This window comes from Ascaphus truei, chromosome 6, assembly GCF_040206685.1.
Source record: "Ascaphus truei isolate aAscTru1 chromosome 6, aAscTru1.hap1, whole genome shotgun sequence".
NCBI classification, from domain to species: Eukaryota; Metazoa; Chordata; class Amphibia; order Anura; family Ascaphidae; genus Ascaphus; species Ascaphus truei.
In genome coordinates, this window is record NC_134488.1 from 45,997,642 (window position 1) to 46,025,141 (window position 27,500).

Sequence of the window (27,500 nt, forward strand, 5' to 3'; positions counted from 1 at the left end):
AATCGAAGATCTTCAGGCCTAACAGAAAAGACACAAGGCTTGGGGGGTGAGCTTGGGAATTAAGGGTGGATCATTAAATATACATTACTTTCCTTACAAACTACTCATTACATACATAGTTGTGTTAGTTAATTGTGGTTCCCTGAAACTATTCAAATTGTGAATTTTTTAGACGCTGTCATGTAACTCTTAGGCCTCGGACATGGTCAAAAAGACCGTGCTGAGGCGCGCTGAGGGGAAACATTATCCCTATCAGCGCGGCTTTAGACGGTGCTTCCGCAGGCGTGCGGAGGCGTGTGGAAATGCAGAAGACAGGCAAGTTTAAATTTTGACGCTCATGCAAGCGCAGGGCCGGTCACATGACTGCCAGAAGCCAATGGCAGTCCGTGACGTCGGCGCCGTGACGTGGCGCGCTAGCCCCGTCTCCCGATCCACCTCCAGGCCCGCCTCCCGGAACCCTCCCACCCTGGCACACAAGCGCGCTTGCTGACGCTTATGCAGGGACAAGAAAAATCTCCTGCTTGAGCAGGAGAGCATGAGCGTCAGCGCTGCCCAGCGCCGCTCCCTGCACCATGTCCCAGGCCTTAGGAACAGGAAGCATGTTAGCAAAGAGCCTCTAGTGACTCCTTATGGAAAGCTATAAGTACTGCATATTATATACAGCGTTTAGTGGTTGGTCTTTCGGAGTTAAACGTTAAGGCGTATGGGTTATTTACTCAGAGCTGCGTTAAATCTGTGCTAATAACGTAACCTAAATACTGCAGGTTAGTTTTTCGCAGTTTAACGAGTGTCCTCAAAGCTAATGATATAAGCATCGTTACATTAGCTGTATTAATGGGGATTTCCATTTCACAGAAACGAGTTAACCAATACACCCCCATCGCATTGGGAAAAATATAACGCGCGTTCCAATTAACATGCGTGAGTGCCACTCACATTACCAGGGAGGTCTAGCGAGCCTGGCAGTTCTTCTCCCACAAAGAGGAGGCGATGATTTCTTCTACATAGTTTTGTGGGTATTTATTGTGCCTGTTCATTTTCTCTGCATTTATTTTTTCAGACACAGTGAATTGACTGCGTGGGAATAAAAGTTTTGTTCACAACTTCTGTCTCTTGGTAATTATTGTTATAATATGGATATACATTATTCTACACCCATACCAAATACAGTCAGGATTATATACCATATTAGGTCAGACAAACATATCCTACATTCACTTTAATTACTAAAGCCCATCGCATAGTTTATTACATGAACGTCATGACAATTATAAGATGCATCTCTTGTTGTGTTTGAGACACTTATAACATTAATAATAATTTTTTTTAAATATATATATATACATATTCACAACAGGTTCACAAACATATATATATATATATATATATATATATATATATATATATATATATATATATATATATATATATATATATGTTTGTGAACCCCTTATTATTTTCACATATTTCAAACCTAAAATGTTATTAGATTTTAATCTTAATCCTAATAATAGATAAAGATAACCTGATCAAACAAATGACACTAAAAACATTATACTTTTTCAACATTTGTTTAATTACAAATAATTCAACATTCAGTATCCATGTGTTAAAAAGTATGTGACCCGTTAGATTCAGTACCTGGTGGCGCCCCCTTGAGCAGCAATGACTTCAACTGCACGTTCCCTGTAACTGCTGGTCAGTCTCTCACATCGGGTCAGAGAAATTTTGTCCCATTCCTCCTTACAGAACTTCTTCAACTATGGCTGCGGCCCCAGGTCCTCCACTGCACGTGCGCCCGCGAGGCTGGCGGCGCGTGCAGCTGAATTCCCCGGTCTGCAGGGAGCTGCAGTGGGAAAGACAGGGGAGGTGAGATGGGGGTGTGACGGGGGTGTGACGGGGGCGAGGCCATTATGTCACCCGGCAGGTTTGCCCTCAGTGGCTGAACCGCTGGGGGGCGTGGCCTAGCGCTCCGTCGCTTGTGGCCATCTCCATTTTCAGGTATTCCGGCCCCAGTGAGGGGAGAGATCTCTTGTCCCTGCAGCGTCCGCCACATCGGGCGCTGCAGTAGCCAGCAGGGACCTGGCCTAAGTGACATTTGAGGGCTTTCCTTGCATGGACAGCTCACTTCAAGTCCTGGCACAACATTTCGATGGGATTTAGGCACACACTTTGACTATGCCATTCTAAAATGTAGAATTTTTTCTTCTGCAGCCATTCTTTTGTAGAGCTGCTTGTATGTTTAGGATCATTGTGTCATGCAGCATCACCCACTTTCGCTTCAGCTTCAGATCATGGAAGGATGGCCTGACATTCTACTCTATAATCTTCTGATATAATGTAGTATTCCTGATTGTGTCAATAATGGCAAGCCATCCAGGTCCTGAGGCTGCAAAGCAGCCCCAAACCATCATACTCCCACCACTATGCTTGACGGTTGGGATGACACTTCAAACGCAGTGTTTGCTTTTCGCTAAACATAACGTTTCTCATTGAGGCCAAAAGTTGTAGCTTTGATTCATCTGTCCAGAGAATATTGTTCCAGAAGTCTTGTGGATCATACAGTTAGGTCCGGAAATAATTGGACACAGACGCAATGTTCATAATTTTGGCTCTGTACGAAACTGCAATGACTGCTTGAAGTCTGGAACGCATGGACATCACCAAACGCTGGGTTTCCTCCTTTGTGATGCTTTGCCAGGCCTTTACTTCAGTTGTCTTCAGTTGTTGTTTGTTCGTTGGTCTTTCTGCCTTAAGTTTTGTCTTCAGCAAGTGAAATGCATGAGCGATCAGGTTGAGATCAGATGATTGACTCAGCCATTGCAGAATATTTCACTTCTTTGCCTTAAAAAAAACTCCTGGGTTGCTTTCACAGTTTGTTTTGGGTCATTATCTAACTGTAAAGTGAAGCGACGTCCAATCAACTTCGCTGAATTTTTCTGAATCTGAGCAGACAATATATCCCTATACACTTCAGAATTCATCCGGCTGCTTTTGTCTTCTGTCACATCATCAATAAACACTAGTGACCCAGTGCCATTGTAAGCCATGCATGCCCATTCCATCACACTGCCTCCACCATGTTTAACAGATGATGTGGTATGATTCGGTTCATGAGCCGTTCCAAGCCTTCTCCATACTTTTTTCTTCCCATCATTCTGGTACAGGTTGATCTTAGTTTCATCTGTCAAAAGAATGCTGTTCCAGAACTGGGCTGGCTTTTTTAGATATTGTTTGGCAAAGTCTAATCTGGCCTTTCTATTCTTGAGGCTTATGAATGGTTTGTACCTTGTGGTGAACCCTCTGTATTTGCTCTCGTGAAGTCTTCTCTTTATGGTAGACTTGAATAATCATATGCCTACCTCCTGGAGAGTGTTTTTCACTTGGCTAGATGTTGTGAAGGGGTTTTTCTTTACCATGGAAAGGATCCTACGATCATCCACCACTGTTGTCTTCTGTGGACGTCCAGTCCTTTTTGTGTTGCAGAGCTCACCAGTGCGTTCTTTTTTTCTCAGAACGTACCAAACTGTGTATTTGGCCACTCCTAATGTTACTGCTACAGTATCTCTCTGATGGATTTTCTTTTTTTTTTGCAGCCTAAGGATGCCCTGTTTCACTTGCATTGAGAGCTCCTTTGACCGCATGTTGTGGGTTCACAGCAACAGCTTCCAAATGTGAATGCCACACCTGGAATCAACTCCAGACCTTTTACCTGCTTAATTGATGATGAAATAACGAAAAAATAGCCCACACCTGTCCATGAAACAGCTTTTGAGTCAATTGTCCAATTGTCCAATTACTTTTGGTCCCTTGAAAAAGAGGGGGCTACATATTAAAGAGATGTAATTCCTAAACCCTTCCTCCAATTTGGATGCGAATACCCTGCACTTTAAGCCCATATTCATTATTTAACTGTAACTTGAATTTATTTTGGTACACAGACGAAATAACAAAACTTGTATCAGTGTCCAATTATTTCCCGACCTAACTGTATATGTGCTCTTTGGCGAACTTCAGATGGCAGCAATGTTCTTTTTGAGAGCAGTGCTTTCCTCCTGGCTATTCTTCCATGAACACCATTCTTGTTCAGTCTTTTGCTCATAATTCAGTCATGAAAACTCACATTAGTCAAGATGAGAGTGGCCTGCAGATCCTTGGATGATACTCTTGGGTTTGATGTGACTTTCTGAATAATTTGCGGTTTGTTCTTGGAGAGATTTTGGTAGGACGACAGGGGATTGGTGGAACTCCTACTCCTTAGAAATGATTTAATAACCCTTTCTAGACTGATGAGCATCAATAACTGCTTTTCTGAGGTCCTAAGAGATTTCTTTTAATCGTTGCATGACGTTTTTCCCCACACCAGGATGATGAAGACCAAACTCACAAACTTTCTGATCTTTATATGGGGTGTGGCCTCCCAAACTCACACCTAAAGATCTACCTAATTATTGAAACATTTGATTCTAATTATCCCTATAATTTAGCTGGAAAAAAAACACGGTTTCACTTACTTTTACACATACCCAGACTCATAATTACTCATGGTTTGTCTAATTCATGTATCATTTTGTTTCAAAAGACATGGCATTGGTTAATATAAACCCTATTGGATATTTAAGAAAAAGAATAAAAGCTGTATGGAGCTCTAACATAGAATCAATAGCTTGTATAAGCAAAGATACTTGAAGATATAAACATTCAACTGTTTTCCCTGGAGTACCACATATATATAGACCAATGTTCCAAGTAGTAATGACTCCACTAATCCACTATTATTCGAATAGCTGGATGGAATTCCACGATCACTGTAGTAAGAATTCTCACATGCTAGTGTCCAGACATAAATGCATCGATGTGGATAATTGATATATGGTGTATAAAGACACCAGTAATAAACTCACATTTGAATGGTCTCCTAAGTGATTTTCCTCCCCAGGTGTGTGCTTCCGTTTTTCCACAGCATCCAGATGAGTCAGTATCAGGAAAGTTGGAGCACTACTTAAGCCAGTAAGAAAACATATTGCAGGAGAGTGTGTCCCATGAGATAAAAAATATTTCATGGATCAAAAGCATCAAATTACATAAACGGAGCCCACGTGGCCTTTTGAGCCTTTGAGGCCACCGTATCAACCCTTTATGGAATCCTGATTGGGAGACGCCAACGGAGGAGACTACAGCTTGTTCCAGTTTTTGCATGCTGAGTAGCTGAGCAGCAGATTCGGGATCAGTCACCACGGGAGGAGGTTTGAAGTGCGCCCAAAGTCACTTCTTGCTCATATACCAGCAGGGAGAGTGTGTGTTTGTAACCTTTCCCCTCTGTGTTGTTTGTCTTCATGAGTAAATGTTAATACACTATACACTCTGCATTTGTGTTCTTGTCTTCATATGAGGTTAACTAGGACTCCGCAGACCTGCGGATTTCACTATATGGAGCAACAGTATTTTGTGTATTTCGGTGCTATTTATCGCTGGGTTTATTTGCACATTTAACTGTACACTTTTTGTCACTTTGCGCCACGAGCACTGTATTTAAACAGCCACTTGATAGCTCTGCCAAATCCCCCCCTGCCGCAATGTGAACAACAGAAACATTTCTTGTATATAATGTATACCCTTTTCATTTATGTAACTGTACTTGTAACCATGTATTATTTGTTTTACTCTGTGCCCAGGACATACTTGAAAACGAGAGGTAACTCTCAATGTATTACTTCCTGGTAAAATATTTTATAAATAAATAATAAATAATTTATTTTTTAATTTTTATCAATTGTTTTATTTCACACCGTCACTTGCTCACCTACTGTGTGGTTTGTCCCTTTGCGCTTGCGTGGGTATGGAACCATTTGACTATGCGTGTCACTCGGTAGGAAATGGAATTTAAGAGAAGGTGGCCAGAGGCGCATTCCCTACCGGTTTGGGTATGGTGTCTTAGACCTTTAGCTCCTCTAACCCCCGGCGCACAAATCAAATAAAACTCAGATCACCCCAAAATAAAAATTTTCACACAACGATCTTAGTTGTGGTTATACCCGAGGATGACAACGCGCTCACAAAAAAAGACATAAGCGCTAAATTTGAGAGCTTATTTTACAAATACTGAAATGGAGCGCGAAGGAGGAGAGCGAGCTTTGTCACCCAGCAGAGGCTCTGATACGCATTCCACACTGGGACAGGGGGAGAATCCTGACCTACAGATAGTAATAAAAAAGGACATTACCAAACTGTTTCAGGACTGTTCATTGGCTCAAGAGTCTGTCCACCAATCACAGGTATCCTTACATGGGGTTTACACTTGTAGTGAAATGGTTAAGTCCTATACTCAGTGCAATTTATTTATTTATTAAATATTTTACCAGGAAGTAACACATTGAGAGTAACTTCTCGTTTTCAAGTATGTCCTGGACACAAAGTTATATTGACAAATACTGTACATGGTTACAATGAGTGAAAGGGTACAATTACATGGTTACAATACATAGTTACAATGAGTGAAAAGGGTTTTACAGTACATTATATACAAGACATTGCATGCACAGTTAGAGATAATATATATTATAGGCGTATATAGCAGTTACAGAAAAGATTCAAATGTGAGACAGCTTTAGTTTTAAAAGAACTTAGACTGGTGGCAGCAGAGAGAGTCTCCGGCAGACTGTTCCAGTTTTGGGGTGCACGGTAAGAGAAGGAGAAGTGTCCCGGATACTTTCCTGAACTTTTGGACCATGAACAGTCTTTTGGTGTCAGATCTCAGATGATAAGTGCTGCATGTGGTAGGGGTGAGGAGCTTGTTCACATAGGTGGGTAGCTTGCCCAGAAAGTATTTGAAGGCAAGACAGGAGAGATGAACTTTGCGCCTAGACTCAAGTGATGACCAATCTAGTTCTTTGAGCATTTCGTAGTGATGTGTGTTGTAATTGCATTGGAGGACAAAACGGCATATTGAGTTGTAGAGGGTATCAAGTTTGCCCAGGTGAGTTTGGGGTGCCATGACATATACTATGTCCCCATAGTCTATAATTGGCCACATCATCTGCTGTGCGGTGCACTTTCTGATCAGGAGACTTAGGGAGGATTTGTTCCTGTAAAGTACACCTAGTTTGGCATAGGTTTTTGATGTCAGGGTGTCTATGCGCAATCCAAATATTAAATGGGAGTCAAACCATATGCCCAAATATTTGAAACTAGTGACAGGGGCTAGGATAGTATTAGAGTTGGTTCTGATCTGTAGCTCCTTCATTGGAAGCTTTAGAAATGTAGCTTTGGTCCCAAATACCATTGTTACTGTCTTGTCAGTGTTTAGAAACAGTTTGTTTTGGGAAATTCAATTTTCAAGACTCAAGAAGTCAGACTGAAGTATGTGTTCAAGGTCGGAGAGGCAAGGGCTCTATGCATATAAGATTGTGTCATCTGCATACATGTGTATTGAGGCACCCTTACAAGTTGTAAGAAGATTATTAATGAACACTGAGAAGAGTAGGGGCCCCGAAGCCTTTCTGGACCCCACAGGTGATATCCAAAGGGTTGGAGTCACAATCATTTGGGTAGCGCTTTAGACCTGCCCTCTTTGCTTGTAGGTTATTCTCAGAAATAACGGACTGATAATCACAGTCTGGATGTGAGTCCCGGCAGGTTTTTGTGTGATCTAATTATCGTAACGTTATTTCCATGTGCTAACATGAAAGGAGGTTTGTGGATATGTGATGTTAGGTTAATGTTTCATTAGCATATGATTTTTGTTTTTCTTGCACTTGACAAAAGCTGTTACCGAAAAGTAGTGCGCAGGGTTGCTAAATTCTGCTGGATGATAAGCCAGAGACTTAACGTCATGTGATGTTGCGGTGCCATGAGGCGTCACATTTTCATTGCAATGTGATGCCGCATAGTGCCGTGATTTAATGTAGTCATGGCAACACGACACAATTTGACAGCGCTGAGCCATTTTGACAGGACCATGCAGGGAGAGATGCCGTCTGAGAAGTCAGCGATGACTTCCAGGTCCAGCCATCCTCCTCTGCCACCGTTCCTAGCGCCTGACGTTCAACTCCTATGACTGACGCCCTGCGCTGCTCTGGTGGTCCTCTGTCCTCCTCCCGACGCCACCCGCCCCCCCAGTTTGCGCACCTCGTCCAGAGATTTAAAAGCTGAACCCGTAGCACAGAGAAAAGTTAGCATATCCGATAGTCCCATCGGTCAAACCCGAAGTGGTGGCAATCATGATTGTGCATCTGCTACATGTATGTGTCAGTATGAATATTTCACACCAGGGTATTTGTGCACCCACAGGTCACCTTTATAGTAAGGGAACTCTGATACTGGCTTTGGCCAGCTTTTAATTGCACTAAATTACAAAAGCACATGCTTAATTTATTTAACCCCTTCAGGGCACTTTCAAATATTTCACAAAGTTTAGTCCATAAGACGATAAGAAATGACATATATTCAGTGTACTGTAGATAACTGCTAAACAGAGATTACGAGGCTGGCGGCTTGTATCATATTTTGATCAAAAGATGCATCCACGTGACTTTTTTGTTACACAAACTTAGGTTCTAAATGTAATCATGTAGGGATTGTTCTTTGTTTTCCACTTGTCTGTATATTTGTATATTCAAATACAATTCTGATCTTTATAGCACATTGCTGCAGGTTTGTTCCCCTGTTTTTCTATAGTGTTTACGATGGATCTATGGATCTCCACTTAACCTGTACCAGCTCCTGTTTATAGACATTTGCTAATCACATTATTGAGCGATCGCCACTATCCAATTTTTGCATATGAGTAAACCAGATGTCCATTAATTAGCATCCCTATATTCCTCTGGTTTTCCATACCGCTACTTGATGTATCCGGGCCTATGTATCAAATAACAAATTCCGACGCAAAGTCGTTATTTTGTTGCAACACGCGCTAATATATCCGTGCGATAGACGGCGCCTGTGTATTAATCTTGCTTGTGCCATTTTCAGGAATATGTGCCTCTGCCTACGACACGGTTATCGGTGAAGCGAGTGGGAGGAGCTAGGGTGGGGTTACATTTGCATATCGGCGCCGGTCTTTGTATGTGTGTATGGTGTGCGCGGCTTGTGTTACTATTCTTGTTACATTTCTGCGCTGGTTTTCTCCGACACCTTAAAGTGGGTGTATATGTTTTTTTAGCGCAGTGGGCAACAAATTCTACAACAAACAGAAATACACTAAAAAAAGTTGCGTTTCAGACAGAACAAAATGTGATTATTTTTGGACACAACTGTGTCAGTGCACACGCACCTCTTTATATATAGAGCCCAATGTTGTTATTGGTTTTGAGTAAGGGGAACTTTAACCATTATAACAGATCAGAGGTGAGTAATTATATTTACTGTGTGACAGATATACAAAGTGATCCCTTACTTTTCGAAGTCTGAACCAAGTGTAGGAACCATTGGCGTAACGTGGAATCCCCCATCATATAGACCATCTTGTCGCTCAGGCAGGTTTGGATCTGTTCCGGAGAATGAAAGGCGGAGATTCTGCAAAACACGGGTCTCCAGATGTTGTGTAAGAGAAAGCCACTGGGATAAGGGGACTCCATGCCGATCTTGCATGGTGTTTGATGAGAGGCATTAACCACTGGAGAAACTAAACAGAAAAGAACACTGAGGCCTACGGAGTTTAGGGAGGTGATGGGTCAGAGTCCCCCAGCTACAGAACGGGGGCAAAACAGGAGCAAAAATTGCACCAGACTGATCAAAGAAAAAGTGTCCCATGGAAACTGTGGGGTTGTTAAGCCTTATTTCTGCCTCCGTTTTGCAGTTGGGAGAGTTTATAGCCAATGAGGTAAAAGTGGTGCAATTTTGGGCCAAAAAATCTACCCCCTATGTACAGATGTACAGTAGCCAATTTACTGTCCCCGGAGTTGCAAAAAGCATGGCAAACCACACCTGGAACAGTACAAATCGCGGCGTCTCCGGTAACAATACAAGCCGCGGCATCTCGGGGGCATCCCTTTAGGTTGGAGGAAAGGAGATTTCACCAGCAACAAAGGAAAGGGTTCTGTACAGTAAGGGCAGTTACAGTGTGTGATTCATTACCCATGGAGACTGTGAAGGCAGATACAATAGATTTGTTCAAAAAAAGGTTGGACATCTTTTTAGATGGGAAAGGTATACAGGGATATACCAAATAAGTAAACATGGGAAGGATGTTGATCCAGGGAATAATCCGATTGCCAATTCTTGGAGTCAGGAAGGAATTTATTTTTCCCATTAATGGGGTTTTTGTTTGCTTTCTCTGGATCACTAAGTAATTATAGATATAGGATAAAGTATCTGTTGTCTAAATTTAGCAAAGGTTGAACTTGATGGACGTACGTCTTTTTTCAACCATCTACTATGTAACTATGTAACTATATCTCTGGTAACACTACAAGCCACAGCGTCTCTGAGAACAGTACAAGCCGCGGTGTCTCCGGGAACTGTACAAACCGCGGCATCCCCGGGATCAGTACAAGCCGTGGCGTCTCCAGGAACACTACTTGCCGTGGCTGCCTCCAAGAGGGGATCAGGATTCTGTTTGTTCCCCCATACGCGGGAACGTTACCTCTGGCTGCACCTGGCCCTCATTACCCTGTGTATCTGTTTGCCATCTTTATCCGTATTTGTATGTCATTCTCTTTATACTGTGTAGCCAGTCCCCAGCCTTCTCCGCAGGGCGCTGCCATCTTACGTGAGGTTTGCGCATGCGCAGTGGAGCCCCCAGAGCCGCGGTGCCCAATACCAGGCTCGCACATGCGCAGAAGGTAGTGCGAGAGCCATGAGAGTATCGCGCATGCGCATAACGCTAGGCGCACACTGTACCAACAGAGTAGAGGCTCCGTGGGGATAGGGATACTGCCCCCTTTAGCTATTTAGTCAGGGACACAGTTGCCACACTGCGCAACCCTGAAGATTGTGATCTGGGACCAGATCACATTGCAAAGTGAATAGGCTGTCTGTATGTGGACACACCAGCTAGATACTAGCCACGCAGAGGAGGACTCATCAGAGAGGAAGTCACCATCGCTGGATCAGCGGATCCTGTGCAGCTACAAGTCGGCGCACCCGGGTGCTGGAGCACCCGGCAGGTACCTACCTCCTTACAGTGCACCAACCAAGTACACAAACCACAGTGGCAGAGCTGACCACGTATAAGGGGTGGGGCTGTATATTTGTGGACACCAGGGTGGTTGGGTGCCCAAGGGCCCTTTCAGGTACGGTGGACACGGTGTGGGTTACACGGTGGTGGGATAAGGCTCTGTGTGGCTAAAGGGTAGCTGTAACCAGTAGTGTTACTATTTTCATTATTTGCTGCTTGCCTATATATTCAAAAGTAAAGGATATCGTTATATGCTGTGTGTTATTATTGTGTGTTCCTGTGCGGGGATATCCCATCTAGTTGGGATCCCGCGCAGGTGGAGGCGCTCTCACCTAGTGAATCAGGTACACCCCAGGCTCCCAGCGGCGGAGGCTCAGGCCTCCTGTGAGCCACAGGCAGAGCACCATATACACCGTAGAGCCCTTTTCCCCCCGAGAGTGGGGGAAAGAGGGCTACAACTGTATAATAATCAAATCTCTGTACCCCTTTGTACCGTGCTCTGGAATGTGTTGGCGCTTTACAATAATATGTATACTCTTGAACAAATGACCACCAGGGGTCACTAAAGCCCTATTAAGCTGCACTCTAAAGTCTATTTGTCAGGGGTAAAGTGACGATAACTGGATGCGACGGCGAGTAAACCTGTCAGGAACGCAAGGAGACACACAAGGGACACGGTCGTATTAACATTCTAAACAGAGGGGTTCCTTCTCTCCCCATATATACCTACACACATAACCACATACCACCTATTACCTCCGCTCACAGCCTTAGACACTCTAAGTTAATATACTTTGTGTGATACATAGGCAATTACTGTATACGAATAGAACACTATACCTATACGTTACACGTTACAATATATATGTACAGGTGCGCCAACGAGTATTCTAAAACTTGCCTTAAACTTGCCTTGGAAAATCTGGGGCTATCACCAACAAGACCTGGGCACATGCTGGGTACATGCTGGGTACATGCTGGGTACATGCTGGGTACATGCTGGGTACATGCTGCAACATTTAAGTGACATTTCTGCAGAGACTAATGGCCCATTGGGTTAACAAAGCAGGGGTCCCTTGCAGTCCCATTCAGTTTGAATGGGACTGCCGGGGACCCCCGCTGTTAATCTGACGAGCCATTAGTCTGTCTGCAGAAATGTCACTGAAATGTTTGCAGCATGTACACAGCATGTACCCAGCATCTACCCAGCATGTACCCAGCATGTACCCAGCATGTACCTGGGTCTTGTTGGTGATTGCCCCAGGTTTGTTTTAGAATACTCGTCAGCACTACAGTACATGAGGAGGGCATATATTATATAGGAGATACATTTCTCTGCAATCTATTAACATCTACCCTAGAAACTGCTTTCTATACACTACCATCTTGTATTAGATAAGCGGGTATACGTGATACTTTAAGTGATCAGTTTACTTACAAGGTGTTGCGTTTTGAGATATATATACAGTATATACTTTGGTTGGGAGATACCTACATCTCTGTTATTTCAGTATACTATTATATATACTGGTTCTGAGATGTTTCCTGGAATGTGTGTCTAATTCAGGAATTACTCTATTCATCTATTGTATATACTTATATTTGGTTATACGCTTAGTGTTCCCTTAAATATGGATAATTTATCCGGGTAGAAAGACTAGAATATCTGCTGGTTTATATTCCTTGCCGTCTCTAGAAAATCTGCTGGTTTATATTCCTTACCGTCTCTAGAATATCTGCTGGTTTATATTCCTTACCGTCTCTAGAATATCTGCTGGTTTATATTCCTTACCGTCTCTAGAATATCTGCTGGTTTATATTCCTTACCGTCTCTAGAATATCTGCTGGTTTATATTCCTTACCGTCTCTAGAATATCTGCTGGTTTATATTCCTTACCGTCTCTAGAATATCTGCTGGTTTATATTCCTTACCGTCTCTAGAATATCTGCTGGTTTATATTCCTTACCGTCTCTAGAATATCTGCTGGTTTATATTCCTTACCGTCTCTAGAATATCTGCTAGTTTATATTCCTTACCGTCTCTAGAATATCTGCTGGTTTATATTCCTTACCGTCTCTAGAATATCTGCTGGTTTATATTCCTTACAGTCTCTAGAATATCTGCTGGTTTATATTCCTTACCGTCTCTAGAATATCTGCTGGTTTATATTCCTTACCGTCTCTAGAATATCTGCTGGTTTATATTCCTTACCGTCTCTAGAATATCTGCTGGTTTATATTCCTTACCGTCTCTAGAATATCTGCTAGTTTATATTCCTTACCGTCTCTAGAATATCTGCTGGTTTATATTCCTTACCGTCTCTAGAATATCTGCTGGTTTATATTCCTTACAGTCTCTAGAATATCTGCTGGTTTATATTCCTTACCGTCTCTAGAATATCTGCTGGTTTATATTCCTCACCGTCTCTCCGTTGGGGATTTTAGCCTTGCACTGTATATATTTGTTCACGTCTTGCGTCGCTAATGAGTTTATTAATAACATTTTATTATTTTTGTTTTTAATGTTACATGACTGCTACCGTCGCCTGATTACTACTTCCCTTATACAAATAGGTGGTCACAATACCCAACAATATGGGCTCATATGTATGGACATCATATATCTTAGATTGTAAGCTCTTCGGGGCAGGGATTTCTATTGTCTGATTTGGCTGCACTTATTGTATTATTATAATTCCCTGTACTGTATTCTTTGTATTGTATTGTATGTCTTTATTTATATTGCGCCATTAATGTACATAGCGCTTCACAGCAGTAATACATGTGGTAATCAAATAAATAACAGATAATATAAATAACAGATCATGGGAATAAGTGCTTTAGACATTAAGGAAGAGGAGTCCCTGCTCCGAGGAGCTTACAGTCTAATTGGTAGGTAGGGAGCACGTACAGAGACAGTAGGAGGGAGTTCTGGTAAGTGCGTCTGCAGGGGGCCAAGCTTTATGTATCCTGAAGCCAGGGTCACGAATGGTGTATGAATGACTCCAGGTAGCTTAACTCATGTCTCACCTCTTCCAAAGCACAAACAAGTCCTTTTCTCTTTCTTGATTTTATTGAGGGAAATCACAGGGAGATAGGTGCTTGGTGATGTAATGTAGATAGAGAGGGCTTCTCTGTCTGATGTGCAGTGTATCAATGGTGAGACAGTGTAAAACAAAAAGGCCTTGCTGGGGTATATAGCAGGCAGTTACTCACTCAGAGTCCAGGGTGAAAGGAAGTGAAGAGCAGTGTGGGTAAAGGGAATAGCCTTGGGACAGACTATCTAGAACAAACAGAAGGGGGGGGCAGACTAGCCCATTCTGGGGAGAAAGGCTGGGGCTGCTATGGCAACTCACTGAATGTCTGAGGGAACTACAACATGTAGCAATAATGTTGCATTCTACATGCAGTGTTGCTGCTGGGACAGGGGAAACTGACAGGCAATTAAACAAGGGAGAAATGGATCCCATAACTAAAGGAAAGACAGAGGAATATGGAATCTAGTTCCAGGACATTATGTATCATGTGTTCAGAATAGCCACAATGCTATTCATATGCTTCTTTAAGCAAGTGTGTCTTAAGGTGGGTCTTTGTGAAGCGCTGAGTACTCTGTGGGTGCTATATAAATAAAGACATACAATACATACATACATACATATATACATACATACATACATACATACATACATACATACATACATACATACATGGATGTAATATTTTCCTGACAAATAGGCTTATGAGTGTACCTTAATAGGGCTTTAGTGACCCCTGGTGGTCATTTGTTCAAGTGTATACATATGATTATTTCCCTATTCACCAAGTCTTTTTTAACTGGTATTATTTGGTGAGCGACTTGTTACAATGTTTATGGACTTTACAATAATAATACTAATGATATTCTGTATCAAAGGAAAAAATGCCATTTAGATTAATAGGATTCTTTTTCTTTGATATTCTGGTGTAATTATTTCCGCTCCAGAATTGCACCACTTTGCTTGATATATTTCCCCCCATGTATCGAGCTCTTGACAATGTGTATATATAATATACACATCAAACTTATGAAAATATAACAAGCTTGTTAAGAACCCAGGTTATATATTTATTGGGAACTGCGGCAATATACATCAATATTTCCCAGCCAGCAGCAAAAACAGAGGGATAATATCTCATATTTCTATCTATCGATTAATAAAAGTACTTTGTTAAACATTCACAAAACAATGTTATATTATTTCCTAAGTACACGTATAAATAAATAGAAATGACAGTGGAATTAATGCTTACTGGGGCAGTTGGACACGTCGATATATTTAAAATCTCTCTGAATTTCCACTGCGACATTATCTCTGGGAACAGAAGAGAAGTTTTAGTGAAACTGTTCTTCCTGTGCTGGGTTTGCAGAGAATAAAACAGGTCTGAGACCTAATGGCAGCTGTTTGTGCTGTTGGGCAAATAACTTCCCCCCGTGTTGAGGGCAACATATATTAGGTTCCCCATTATTGGGGTTGTATCAATAATTCTTATTTTGGGGGACAGAGTATTTTGCTGTTACTGTCTCTGAATGTTAATGTCACGTTGCATCTCTTTGTATGACGCTGCTCACTATGTGTTGTGTTACTCCCACTCACTATGTGTTGTGTTACTCCCACTCACTGTGTGTTGTGTTACTCCCACTCACTGTGTGTTGTGTTACTTACACTCACTATGTCTTGTGTTACTCTCACTCACTGTGTTGTGTTACTCCCACTCACTGTGTTGTGTTACTCCAGCTCACTATGTATTGTGTTACTCCCACTCACTATATGTTATGTTACTCCCTCTCACTGTGTCATGTTACTCCAACTCACTATGTGTTATGTTACTCCCACTCACTGTGTTGTGTTACTCCAGCTCACTATGTATTGTGTTACTCCCACTCACTATGTGTTATGTTACTCCCACTCACTGTGTTGTGTTACTCCCGCTCACTGTGTTGTATTACTCCCACTCACTATGTGTTGTGTTACTCCCACTCACTGTGTGTTGTGTTACTTACACTCACTATGTCTTGTGTTACTCTCACTCACTGTGTTGTGTTACTCCCACTCACTGTGTTGTGTTACTCCAGCTCACTATGTATTGTGTTACTCCCACTCACTATATGTTATGTTACTCCCTCTCACTGTGTCATGTTACTCCAACTCACTATGTGTTATGTTACTCCCACTCACTGTGTTGTGTTACTCCAGCTCACTATGTATTGTGTTACTCCCACTCACTATGTGTTGTGTTACTCCCACTCACTGTGTTGTGTTACTCCCGCTCACTGTGTTGTATTACTCCCACTCACTATGTATTGTGTTACTCCCACTCACTATGTGTTGTATTACTCCCACTCACTATGTATTGTGTTACTCCCACTCACTATGTGTTGTTACTCTCGCTCACTATGTATTGTGTTACTCTCACTCACTATGTATTGTGTTACTCTCACTCACTATGTGTTGTGTTACTCCCACTCACTATGTATTGTGTTACTCTCACTCACTATGTGTTGTGTTACTCTCACTCACTATGTATTGTGTTACTCTCACTCACTATGTATTGTGTTACTCCCACTCACTATGTATTGTGTTACTCTCGCTTACTATGTTTTGTGTTACTCTCACTTACTATGTATTGTGTTACTCTCACTTACTATGCCTTGTGTTACTCCCACTCACTATGTGTTGTTACTTCCACTCACTATGTGTTGGGTTAACCCCACTCACTATGTGTTGTGTTACTCCCACTCACTATGTATTGTGTTAATCTCACTCACTATGTATTGTGTTACTCACACTCACTATGTATTGTGTTACTCTCACTCACTATGTATTGTGTTACTCACACTCACTATGTGTTGTGTTACTCCCACTCACTATATCTTGTGTTACTCTCACTCACTATGTATTGTGTTACTACCACTCAAATCAAGGAGTAATGGGCAGTGGCTATAAGAGAAACCAGGGAGAGGAGTTAATGAGAGCAATGTTATAATTGGATGGGATGTATCAATGCTTGTGGCCCATATTTACTAAGTGATGCTAAGTTATACTGCACCGTATGACTAATTCAAGTGAATGAGCTGTAAAGTGTCATATGGCTTAGAGAATATGGCCCGGTCCCTAATCCCTGGTGTTTTTCTTTTTCTTTATATCAAATAAATGTAGCAGATCTGAGATGACATTAACCTCTGTGCCATTCACTTCCATGTGGGTGTAATGTGTCCTGGGAGGAAAATCCTTGGTGTTGTCACAATGCCTGGAAGGTGGGGGACACTAAATGACACAGTTATGCAGTGTTGTTTAATGAAGGATATGTGCATCATATGTAGGGAACATGCATTAACCCTGTTACTGCCGGAGAATCCAGCCATGCATTGCTGCCTATGGGATTTTGCACGGCAGACCGATAAACTGATTGCATGTGTATTTTTACCTGCTGAAGAGCTTTTTCTCTAACTTGCTAAGGAAAGAGAGATCTCTGTTGAATGATTGCAGGTAAGTTAAAGACCCACAATGCAGATTCTCAGGTTTAATGCAGTAAAAAGATTCTCTGTCTCTGTCATCTCGGTATTCACATATCTCCTTCGATGTGTTCAACTGGAAACCACATTCACTCTTAACCTGGTGATTTGCATTCACAAAGGTTCCTGTAAACTGTATGAGACCATAGCCCTGGTTCCTCGCTCTCCATAATGCGGAAACTCCTTCGCTTGGGTGGTAGAGTAACAGGGAGAAATAGACTCTTCCTTCCCAAAACAAAGTGAAGTGGACATGATAGGTACCATTGTTAAAATCCTTAATCCTCCCAGTAGCTCCTGCTCCAAGCTCTGGGGTAGAGATTCTCACTCTTAGGTAGTCTCCTCCATAGGTCTTCCTCTTTCCCAAGTAATCGAACATGTCAACTCGGACAGTTAAATTGTCTCCAACACAATACTTGTCTTTAGGGTTTATTATGGTGGCTCTGCTCTTCCCAGCACTGGTCGTGTTGTCAATGTGGGTGAACTTGACAGTAGGGATCATGTGAGCCATTCTATTGAGGATCTCTTCCTCCAGTATATCCTCTTCTGTTTTCTCTGTGATGGTAACAGGGGTCGGCACATACCTTGCTGTGCAATTGTCTGGATGGAATGTAAGGGAGGAATTCTAAAGGGACACAAAAAAAGTAATTAAGTCACACAACATATATGTGTGTGTGTGTGTGTGTGTGTGTGTGTGTGTGTGTGTGTGTGTGTGTGTGTGTGTATATATTTATATTTACTCTACTCGTACTTTAAACATTTTACAAAAATCATTATTATTAGGTATATTATTATAAACTATTATATGACTATTATAAATTATAAACAACTGTAAGAGAAATTAATGTTACAGACTTTTAATTAAAGTGTTTAATTAATTTTATCTCATTATCACTTGCTCGTTGACACCTGACAAGCAAACACAATAGTCCATTTGCCTACTGTAAAATGAAAAAAGGTGTGCTTTTGGATGTTTTAAGAGACAATACAAGTTTAAGACTATAGAAGGTTCTTCATGAAACAGTGATAGTGTCGATCGGGGAAATATACGCCCAACAAACAGGGGATTGCTGCTATAATTTACTCTACCCTTTCCATAAAGCTAATGTCTTCCAAATTTCCTTAAGTACTGTATAGTGTTAAGGTTATTACTGCTGTAGTACAGCATTTATTTAGTGACCATACACTAGATCAGGGGGGCTTAACTCCGGTCTTCAAGATCACCCAACAGGTCAAGTTTTAAGGATATCCCAGCTTTAGCACAGATGGCTCAATCAGTCCCAGCGTCAGCACAGGAGGCTCAATCAGTGTCTCAGTCTTTCTGAGCCACTGATTGAGCCACTCGCACTGAAGCTGGGTTATCCTTAAAACTTGACCTTTTGGTGGCCTTTGAGGACTGGAGTTGGCCACTCCTGCACTCGATTAATCTCAACTGTGGTTGTGAGTATCTAGTGTTAGGGGGTTTCATGTGGGATACAAATAGAAGTGATTTTGCACTAGGCACATACAGTAGAGTATATATTTTAGAGATGCTGCCAAAGTGGGTGTGAGAAATCATTGCCCAACCCTGACTTTTCAGGGTAAAACCAAAACCTAATTAGAACCAAAGCCAGAACACCAGGCAAGGGTCCCTCTCGATATACTTCTTTCAGCAGTTGTCGTGCTTCATCATGTTTTCTCAGAATTGGACCATTTGTTTTGAGATTTTGCCATAATTTAGTAAATATTCAAAACCCAAAAAATCGCAATTTGGCAAAACTCAGAAAAAAGACACAACATTTTATTAGAACCAAAACACAAGTTAAAGTTGCCACCCTTAGTATATTGTGTGGTGTCGCTCACCCTGTGTACTTCAGTTATTTTATGCCTCTGTAATAGTGAATTTCAAGAGCTCAGTTGTACGTGGACATGTAGTTCATCCTAGTACCCGTATAACTGATTTGATGTATATGTTTGAAGAATTTCTCCTTATTGGCAAGAAGGAGATTGTTTTATTGAGGTATTGGATACAGTTGTTAATTGTTCTAATGAGAAATATTTAGTGAGACCGTTGAGTAAACTGAAAGGTGTCTGTTTATTGCCTTAAATAAACATCTACATTTTTCAAAAACATTAACAGTTGATTGGATCTAACAGAACAAAAAATCTCCTGTTTTGGTTCAACACTTGAACCTTCAAGGCCAGAATCCGGCATGTTGAAATCAGAGTTAACATATATATGCCAAAAACATGTTGATTTGGTTCTTGATCACAGTTTCTGGTGGATGAACATTCAATGATCCAAAAGCCGTGGTCATGTCCCAAGCATCAATCACCCCAACGTTAAGACCTTGGAAGATGTCCTTGACTAAGAGATACTGAATGTAGCCATGAAAGTCACTGAATTTCTCCACGTCGGTGTTAATCTCCCTGGTGTTTTCTGATTTGATGATGACCTTTGTATCCGGGCTGCGTAGAAAGAGACGCTCTATGGCCTTGCGTACGTTGAGAACTCTTCTGATGAACAGGGTAAGGGGGAAAGGCCGGAAATGCTGCCCCAGACCAAGAACAATGACCGTGTGGGGACCACCACCTAGTCGGTCAATTTGACGGGGGGCAGCAGCATAATCTTTGACTGTATAGAAGCTTTGAGTCACAAACGGATGCCCATGCTTCTTCCACTGAATATGGACATTCCTCTTCAAATCCAGAGCTAAGAATGTCTTATGCCAGCCATCCCCATGGAGGTCAAAAAACTTCAGTGCTACAAAGAAAAATGGTAAATTGGTGTTTAGAATCTCAATGCTCCCTCCATTACAGGATCTACAAAGATCTTTTCGTGGATCAATGTTACAATTCTGCATAGATTACATTTCGATGCAAGGTCCCAAGTGTAAAATGTTCTAAAGTATTCTTTTTTCAGGAATGTTTAACAGCAAATATTATTTCTCATCATTATTTCCCTGAAATAAAAAACTGTACGACTTCACCATAAGATGTGAATTGACGATGCAAAGTAACTATAACCTGTTCAAATGTAGCAACCCAAACAGATGCATTTTTCTTTTCACCAAAATATAATTTTTTTGGCTGGCGGAGATGTGTAAAAAATCAGAAAAATTGTGACATTTCTTGAACAATTATTAATCCTGAATCTTACCGCATTTCAATATACTCACCTAGTTACATGTTATGGATTTCCCTGTTTCTGGGGCAGTTGCACACATCTTTATTTGCTAATATGGCTGCAACCTGTACTGTATGTCCCAAAAATAATATACTGTAATATGAAACATGAGTTACTAATGTTCATATCAGAAATGTATACACTTACTTTTCATAATTTTCGGGAAATATTCTATCCACTGGCGCATGGTAGAATCACCCATGAGATAAATCAGTTTTCCAGACAAACATGTGTCGATATGAGACACAGGCTCAAATGAAGAAAGATTGCAGAACAGCGGGTACCAAAGGTTATTCAAGAAATAGCCACCTGGGAATGGTGGGGACATCCCAATTGCGCATTTTGATCTCACGTCCGTACGGTTTCCTGAAAGAATACACATGCCTAGTGGAAAACATTTCCAAGAAAGCACTAAGTATGAGTACCATTTTAAATTTAGATCTCATTGTCGCTCCGTATATTGTCCAATTGTATAAAGGGACTTTAAATCCACATGAAAGCAATGAAACTCCCAAGCATTGGTGCTTACAATTTGATCCCACAACAAATCTTACATGGGGATAAAGTTAAAGAGGAAAGGGGCAGTCTCACGTATGTCCCACGAAACAGCTGCGCACTGTAATTTCAATATAACAATCCATTAAATCAGCAATCGCCCCCAAAAGAAGTGTAATATGTCATGGTGTGCTTTACAGTAAGGGCAGTTACAATGTGGGATTCGTCATTACCCATGGAGACTGTGATGGCAGATACAGTAGATATACTGTATTTAAGAAAAGGTTACACATCATTTTAGAAAGCAAAGGTATATATAGGGATACTAGCTGAGAGACCCGGCGTTGCCCGGGATGTAATTTTGGGGGGGGCGTACGACAGGGTTAGGCTTTCCCCCCCCCCTTGACAGCTAGGTGGGTGACTGAGTTGACTGAGTGTGTGGGTGACTGTGTGGGTGGGTGGGTGACACTTGACTGAGTGGGTGGGTGGGTTGGTGACTGAGTGGGTGACTTTGGGTCGGTGACTGGGTGGGTGACTTTGGGTCGGTTTGACTTTGGGTCGGTAGGTGGGTGACTTTGGGTCGGTGGGTGGGTGACTTTGGGTCGGTGGGTGTGTGACTTTGGGTCGGTGGGTGTGTGACTTTGGGTCGGTGGGTGGGTGACTTTGGGTCGGTGGGTGGGTGACTTTGGGTTGGTGGGTGGGTGACTTTGGGTCGGTGGGTGACTTTGGGTCGGTGGGTGGGTGACTTTGGGTAGGTGGGTGGGTGACTCTGGGTTGGTGGGTGGGTGGGTGAGTTTGGGTCGGTGGGTGGGTCGGTGACTGGGTGACTTTTTCAGGGTCGGTGACTGGGTGGGTCAGTGACTGGGGTCGGTGACTGGGTGGGTCAGTGAGTGGGTAGGTGGGGTCGGTGAGTGGGTGGGTGGGGTCGGTGAGTGGGTGGGGTCAGTGACTGGGTGGGTGGTTTTGGGTGAGACTGGGTAGGTGAGTGTGAGACTGAATGGGTGGGTGAGTGTGAGACTGAATGGGTGGGTGAGTGTGAGACTGAATGGGTGGGTGAGTGTGAGACTGAATGGGTGGGTGAGTGTGAGACTGAATGGGTGGGTGAGTGGGAGACTGAATGGGTGGGTGAGTGGGAAACTGAATGGGTGGATGAGTGGGAAACTGAATGGGTGGGTGAGTGGGAAACTGAATGGGTGGGTGAGTGGGAAACTGAATGGGTGGGTGAGTGGGAAACTGAATGGGTGGGTGAGTGGGAAACTGAATGGGTGGGTGAGTGGGAGACTGAGTGGGAGACTGAGTGGGAGAGTGGGTGGGAGACTGACTGGGTGGGAGACTGACTGGGTGGGTGAGTGGGAGACTGACTGGGTGGGTGAGTGTGTGACTGACTGGGTGGGTGAGTGGGTGACTGACTGGGTGGGTGAGTGGGTGACTGACTGGGTGAGTGGGTGACTGACTGGGTGGGTGAGTGGGTGACTGACTGGGTGAGTGGGTGACTGACTGGGTGGGTGAGTGGGTGACTGACTGGGTGGGTGAGTGGGTGACTGACTGGGTGGGTGAGTGGGTGACTGACTGGGTGACTGACTGGGTGAGTGAGTGGGTGGGTGAGTGGGTGACTGACTGAATGGGTGGGTGACTGGGTGACTGACTGAATGGGTGGGTGACTGAGTGGGTGGGTGACTGAGTGGGTGGGTGACTGAGTGGGTGGGTGACTGAGTGGGTGGGTGACTGAGTTGACTGAGTTGACTGGGTGGGTGGGTGACTGAGTGGGTGGGTGACTGAGTGGGTGGGTGACTGGGTGGGTGTGTGGGTGGGTGGGTGACTGGATGGGTGACTGGGTGGGTGGGTGGGTGACTGACTGGGTGGGTGACTGACTGGGTGGGTGACTGACTGGGTGGGTGACTTGACTGAGTGAGTGGGTGGGTGACTGAGTGAGTGGGTGGGTGACTAAGTGAGTTTTTGAGTGACTAAGTGAGTGGGTGGGTGGGTTACTGAGTGGGTGGGTGACTGAGTGGGTGGGTGGGTGACTGTGTATGTAATTATTGTGTGTGATTGTTGATTGTGTGGGGTGTGTGTGTGGATGAGTGAGTGTGTGATGTGATAGTGAGTGTGTGGTGTGTGAGTGTGTGTGTCAGTGTTGGTTAGTTGAGTGTTTGTGTGCAATAAATTAGACAGATGTGTAAATAGTAATGTTTTGTGTAAAATATGTTATTGAAAGGAAGAGGTGATTTATTGTGCTAGGTGTGTTAGTAGCGGAGGTGTTGTGTTGTTGTATATGTTTGTGTGTGGTGGGATGTTGATGTGCAATGGGAGTGGGTGGTGAGACGTGTAAATGTGCATTGTATTCAGTGTAGTGTGTATGGTGAAGGGTTGGTAATTGGAACAGTGGGTTGGGTGTGTGTTTGTTTAGTGGTGGTTGTGTTGTGTGTGGTAGTTAAGGTTATGTTGAAGTGTTGTTTTGTGTGTTGTATCAGCAGAGGAGGTTGGTGTGTGTGTGTGAGTACGTGTGTTGCGTGGTTGAGGGCGTGTGGCGTTGCTGAGTGCGTGTGTGTGTGCATGTGTTTGTGTATTTGTGTGTGTGTTGTGTGTGATGGTGTGTGGTGTGTGTGAGAGCATGTGTGTATGTGGCGTGTGTGATGGCATGTGTGTGTGTATGACGCATGTTGTGTGTGTGAGTGCGTGTTGTTGGTCATAGACATGTTGTAAATTGCATGTTTTTGAGTGTAGTGTGTGTATTATGAGGGTGAAGGTGAGGTGTGATTTGTTGTTATGTGTGGCATAGAATGACAGGATGTTTGCGTGTGTGTGTGTGTGTATGAGGGGGTTTTGTGTGGGTGAGTGTTGTGTGTGAGTGGTGGTGTGAGAAGTGTTTTAGAATAAATTATACAGACAGTGAAATTATTAGGAAAACATATTTTATTGTAAGGAACAGCTGAGTTTCAGTGGTAGGTGTTGTCATACAGTGTGTGAGGTAGCGGGAGTGACATTGGTGGCATGCTGTTTGACTGTAGTCCGCGGCGTTGCGGTCCGGTTGCGGAGGGAGATGTGTGAGGTGCAGGAGATGTCAGGCGTGCTGGTTGTTCCGCGGGAGGTAGAGTGTGTGAGGTAGCGGGATAGCGGGAGTGACATCGGTGGCATGGTGTGTGATGTGTGTGAGAGCATGTGTGTGTGTTGCTGGTGTGTGATGGCGTGTGTGTGTGTGTGTATGAGGCATGTTGTGTGTGTGACGTGTGTGAGTGCGTGTTGTTGGTCATACACATGTTAAAAATGGCATGTTTTTGAGTGTAGTGTGTGGCATAGAATGACAGGATGTTTGCGTGTGTGTGTGTGTGTGTATGAGGGGGTTTTGTGTGGGTGAGTGTTGTGTACATTATACAGACAGTAAAATAGTTAGGAAAACATATTTTATTTCAACGAACATCTGATTTCCAGTGGTAGGTGTTGTCATACACTGTGTGAGGTAGCGGGATAGGGGGAGGAACATTGGTGGCATGGTGTGTGAGTGTAGGCCGCGGCCTCGCGGTCCGGTTGCGGTAGGGAGCTGTGTGAGGTGCAGGAGATGAGGCGTGCTGTGCGGTCCGCGGGAGCTACACTGTGTGAGGTAGCGGGATAGGGGGAGGGACATCGTTGCCATGGTGTGTGAGTGTAGGCCGCGGCCTCGCGGTCCGGTTGCGGTAGGGAGCTGTGTGAGGTGCAGGAGATGAGGCGTGCTGTGCAGTCCGCGGGAGCTACACTGTGTGAGGTAGCGGGATAGGGGAGGGACATCGTTGCCATGGTGTGTGAGTGTAGGCCGCGGCCTCGCGGTCCGGTTGCGGTAGGGAGATGTGTGAGGTGCAGGAGATGTGAGGCGTGCTGTGCGGTCCGCGGGAGCTACACTGTGTGAGGTAGCGGGATAGGGGGAGGGACATTGGTGGCATGGTGTAGCGGGGTAGGGGGCCTCGCGGTCCGGTTGCGGTAGGGAGATGTGTGAGGTGCAGGAGATGTGAGGCGTGCTGTGCGGTTCGCGGGAGCTACACTGTGTGAGGTAGCGGGATAGGGGGAGGGACATTGGTGGCATGGTGTAGCGGGGTAGGGGGCCTCGCGGTCTGGTTGCGGTAGGGAGCTGTGTGAGGTGCAGGAGATGAGGCGTGCTGTGCGGTCCGCGGGAGCTACACTGTGTGAGGTAGCGGGATAGGGGGAGGGACATTGTTGCCATGGTGTGTGAGTGTAGGCCGCGGCCTCGCGGTCCGGTTGCGGTAGGGAGCTGTGTGAGGTGCAGGAGATGTGGCGTGCTGTGCGGTCCGCGGGAGCTACACTGTGTGAGGTAGCGGGATAGGGGGAGGGACATCGTTGCCATGGTGTGTGAGTGTAGGCCGCGGCCTCGCGGTCCGGTTGCGGTAGGGAGATGTGTGAGGTGCAGGAGATGTGAGGCGTGCTGTGCGGTCCGCGGGAGCTACACTGTGTGAGGTAGCGGGATAGGGGGAGGGACATCGTTGCCATGGTGTGTGAGTGTAGGCCGCGGCCTCGCGGTCCGGTTGCGGAAGGGAGATGTGTGAGGTGCAGGAGATGTGAGGCGTGCTGTGCGGTCCGCGGGAGCTACACTGTGTGAGGTAGCGGGATAGGGGGAGGGACATTGGTGGCATGGTGTAGCGGGGTAGGGGGCCTCGCGGTCCGGTTGCGGTAGGGAGATGTGTGAGGTGCAGGAGATGTGAGGCGTGCTGTGCGGTTCGCGGGAGCTACACTGTGTGAGGTAGCGGGATAGGGGGAGGGACATTGGTGGCATGGTGTAGCGGGGTAGGGGGCCTCGCGGTCTGGTTGCGGTAGGGAGCTGTGTGAGGTGCAGGAGATGAGGCGTGCTGTGCGGTCCGCGGGAGCTACACTGTGTGAGGTAGCGGGATAGGGGGAGGGACATCGTTGCCATGGTGTGTGAGTGTAGGCCGCGGCCTCGCGGTCCGGTTGCGGTAGGGAGCTGTGTGAGGTGCAGGAGATGAGGCGTGCTGTGCGGTCCGCGGGAGCTACACTGTGTGAGGTAGCGGGATAGGGGGAGGGACATCGTTGCCATGGTGTGTGAGTGTAGGCCGCGGCCTCGCGGTCCGGTTGCGGTAGGGAGCTGTGTGAGGTGCAGGAGATGTGGCGTGCTGTGCGGTCCGCGGGAGCTACACTGTGTGAGGTAGCGGGATAGGGGGAGGGACATCGTTGCCATGGTGTGTGAGTGTAGGCCGCGGCCTCGCGGTCCGGTTGCGGTAGGGAGCTGTGTGAGGTGCAGGAGATGAGGCGTGCTGTGCGGTCCGCGGGAGCTACACTGTGTGAGGTAGCGGGATAGGGGAGGGACATCGTTGCCATGGTGTGTGAGTGTAGGCCGCGGCCTCGCGGTCCGGTTGCGGTAGGGAGCTGTGTGAGGTGCAGGAGATGTGGCGTGCTGTGCGGTCCGCGGGAGCTACACTGTGTGAGGTAGCGGGATAGGGGGAGGGACATCGTTGCCATGGTGTGTGAGTGTAGGCCGCGGCCTCGCGGTCCGGTTGCGGTAGGGAGATGTGTGAGGTGCAGGAGATGTGAGGCGTGCTGTGCGGTCCGCGGGAGCTACACTGTGTGAGGTAGCGGGATAGGGGGAGGGACATTGGTGGCATGGTGTAGCGGGGTAGGGGGCCTCGCGGTCCGGTTGCGGTAGGGAGATGTGTGAGGTGCAGGAGATGTGAGGCGTGCTGTGCGGTTCGCGGGAGCTACACTGTGTGAGGTAGCGGGATAGGGGGAGGGACATTGGTGGCATGGTGTAGCGGGGTAGGGGGCCTCGCGATCTGGTTGCGGTAGGGAGCTGTGTGAGGTGCAGGAGATGAGGCGTGCTGTGCGGTCCGCGGGAGCTACACTGTGTGAGGTAGCGGGATAGGGGGAGGGACATCGTTGCCATGGTGTGTGAGTGTAGGCCGCGGCCTCGCGGTCCGGTTGCGGTAGGGAGCTGTGTGAGGTGCAGGAGATGAGGCGTGCTGTGCGGTCCGCGGGAGCTACACTGTGTGAGGTAGCGGGATAGGGGGAGGGACATTGGTGGCATGGTGTAGCGGGGTAGGGGGCCTCGCGGTCCGGTTGCGGTAGGGAGATGTGTGAGGTGCAGGAGATGTGAGGCGTGCTGTGCGGTTCGCGGGAGCTACACTGTGTGAGGTAGCGGGATAGGGGGAGGGACATTGGTGGCATGGTGTAGC

At 45.1% G+C, this 27,500-nt stretch overlaps 1 protein-coding gene across 2 annotated transcripts in view; it reads right to left on the reverse strand.

Annotated features, from left to right (window-relative positions):
• The window catches only part of LOC142496971 (NXPE family member 1-like), a 64,503-nt gene that overhangs the window by 577 nt on the left and 36,426 nt on the right, over window positions 1–27,500 (reverse strand). Inside the window, exons 3-6 of one of the 2 annotated variants that reach the window (XM_075604118.1) lie at window positions 17,585–18,294; window positions 15,410–15,471; window positions 9,398–9,625; window positions 1–18 (exon numbers count right to left, since the gene is read on the reverse strand). The exon at window positions 1–18 is cut by the window's left edge and continues 577 nt beyond it. In XM_075604118.1, the coding sequence (XP_075460233.1) occupies window positions 1–18; window positions 9,398–9,625; window positions 15,410–15,471; window positions 17,585–18,294 (1,018 nt within the window). Of the gene's footprint in view, window positions 19–9,397; window positions 9,626–15,409; window positions 15,472–17,584; window positions 18,295–19,755; window positions 20,413–20,982; window positions 21,202–27,500 lie in introns of those variants that run through there. The other variant, XM_075604117.1, reaches the window with a different exon arrangement.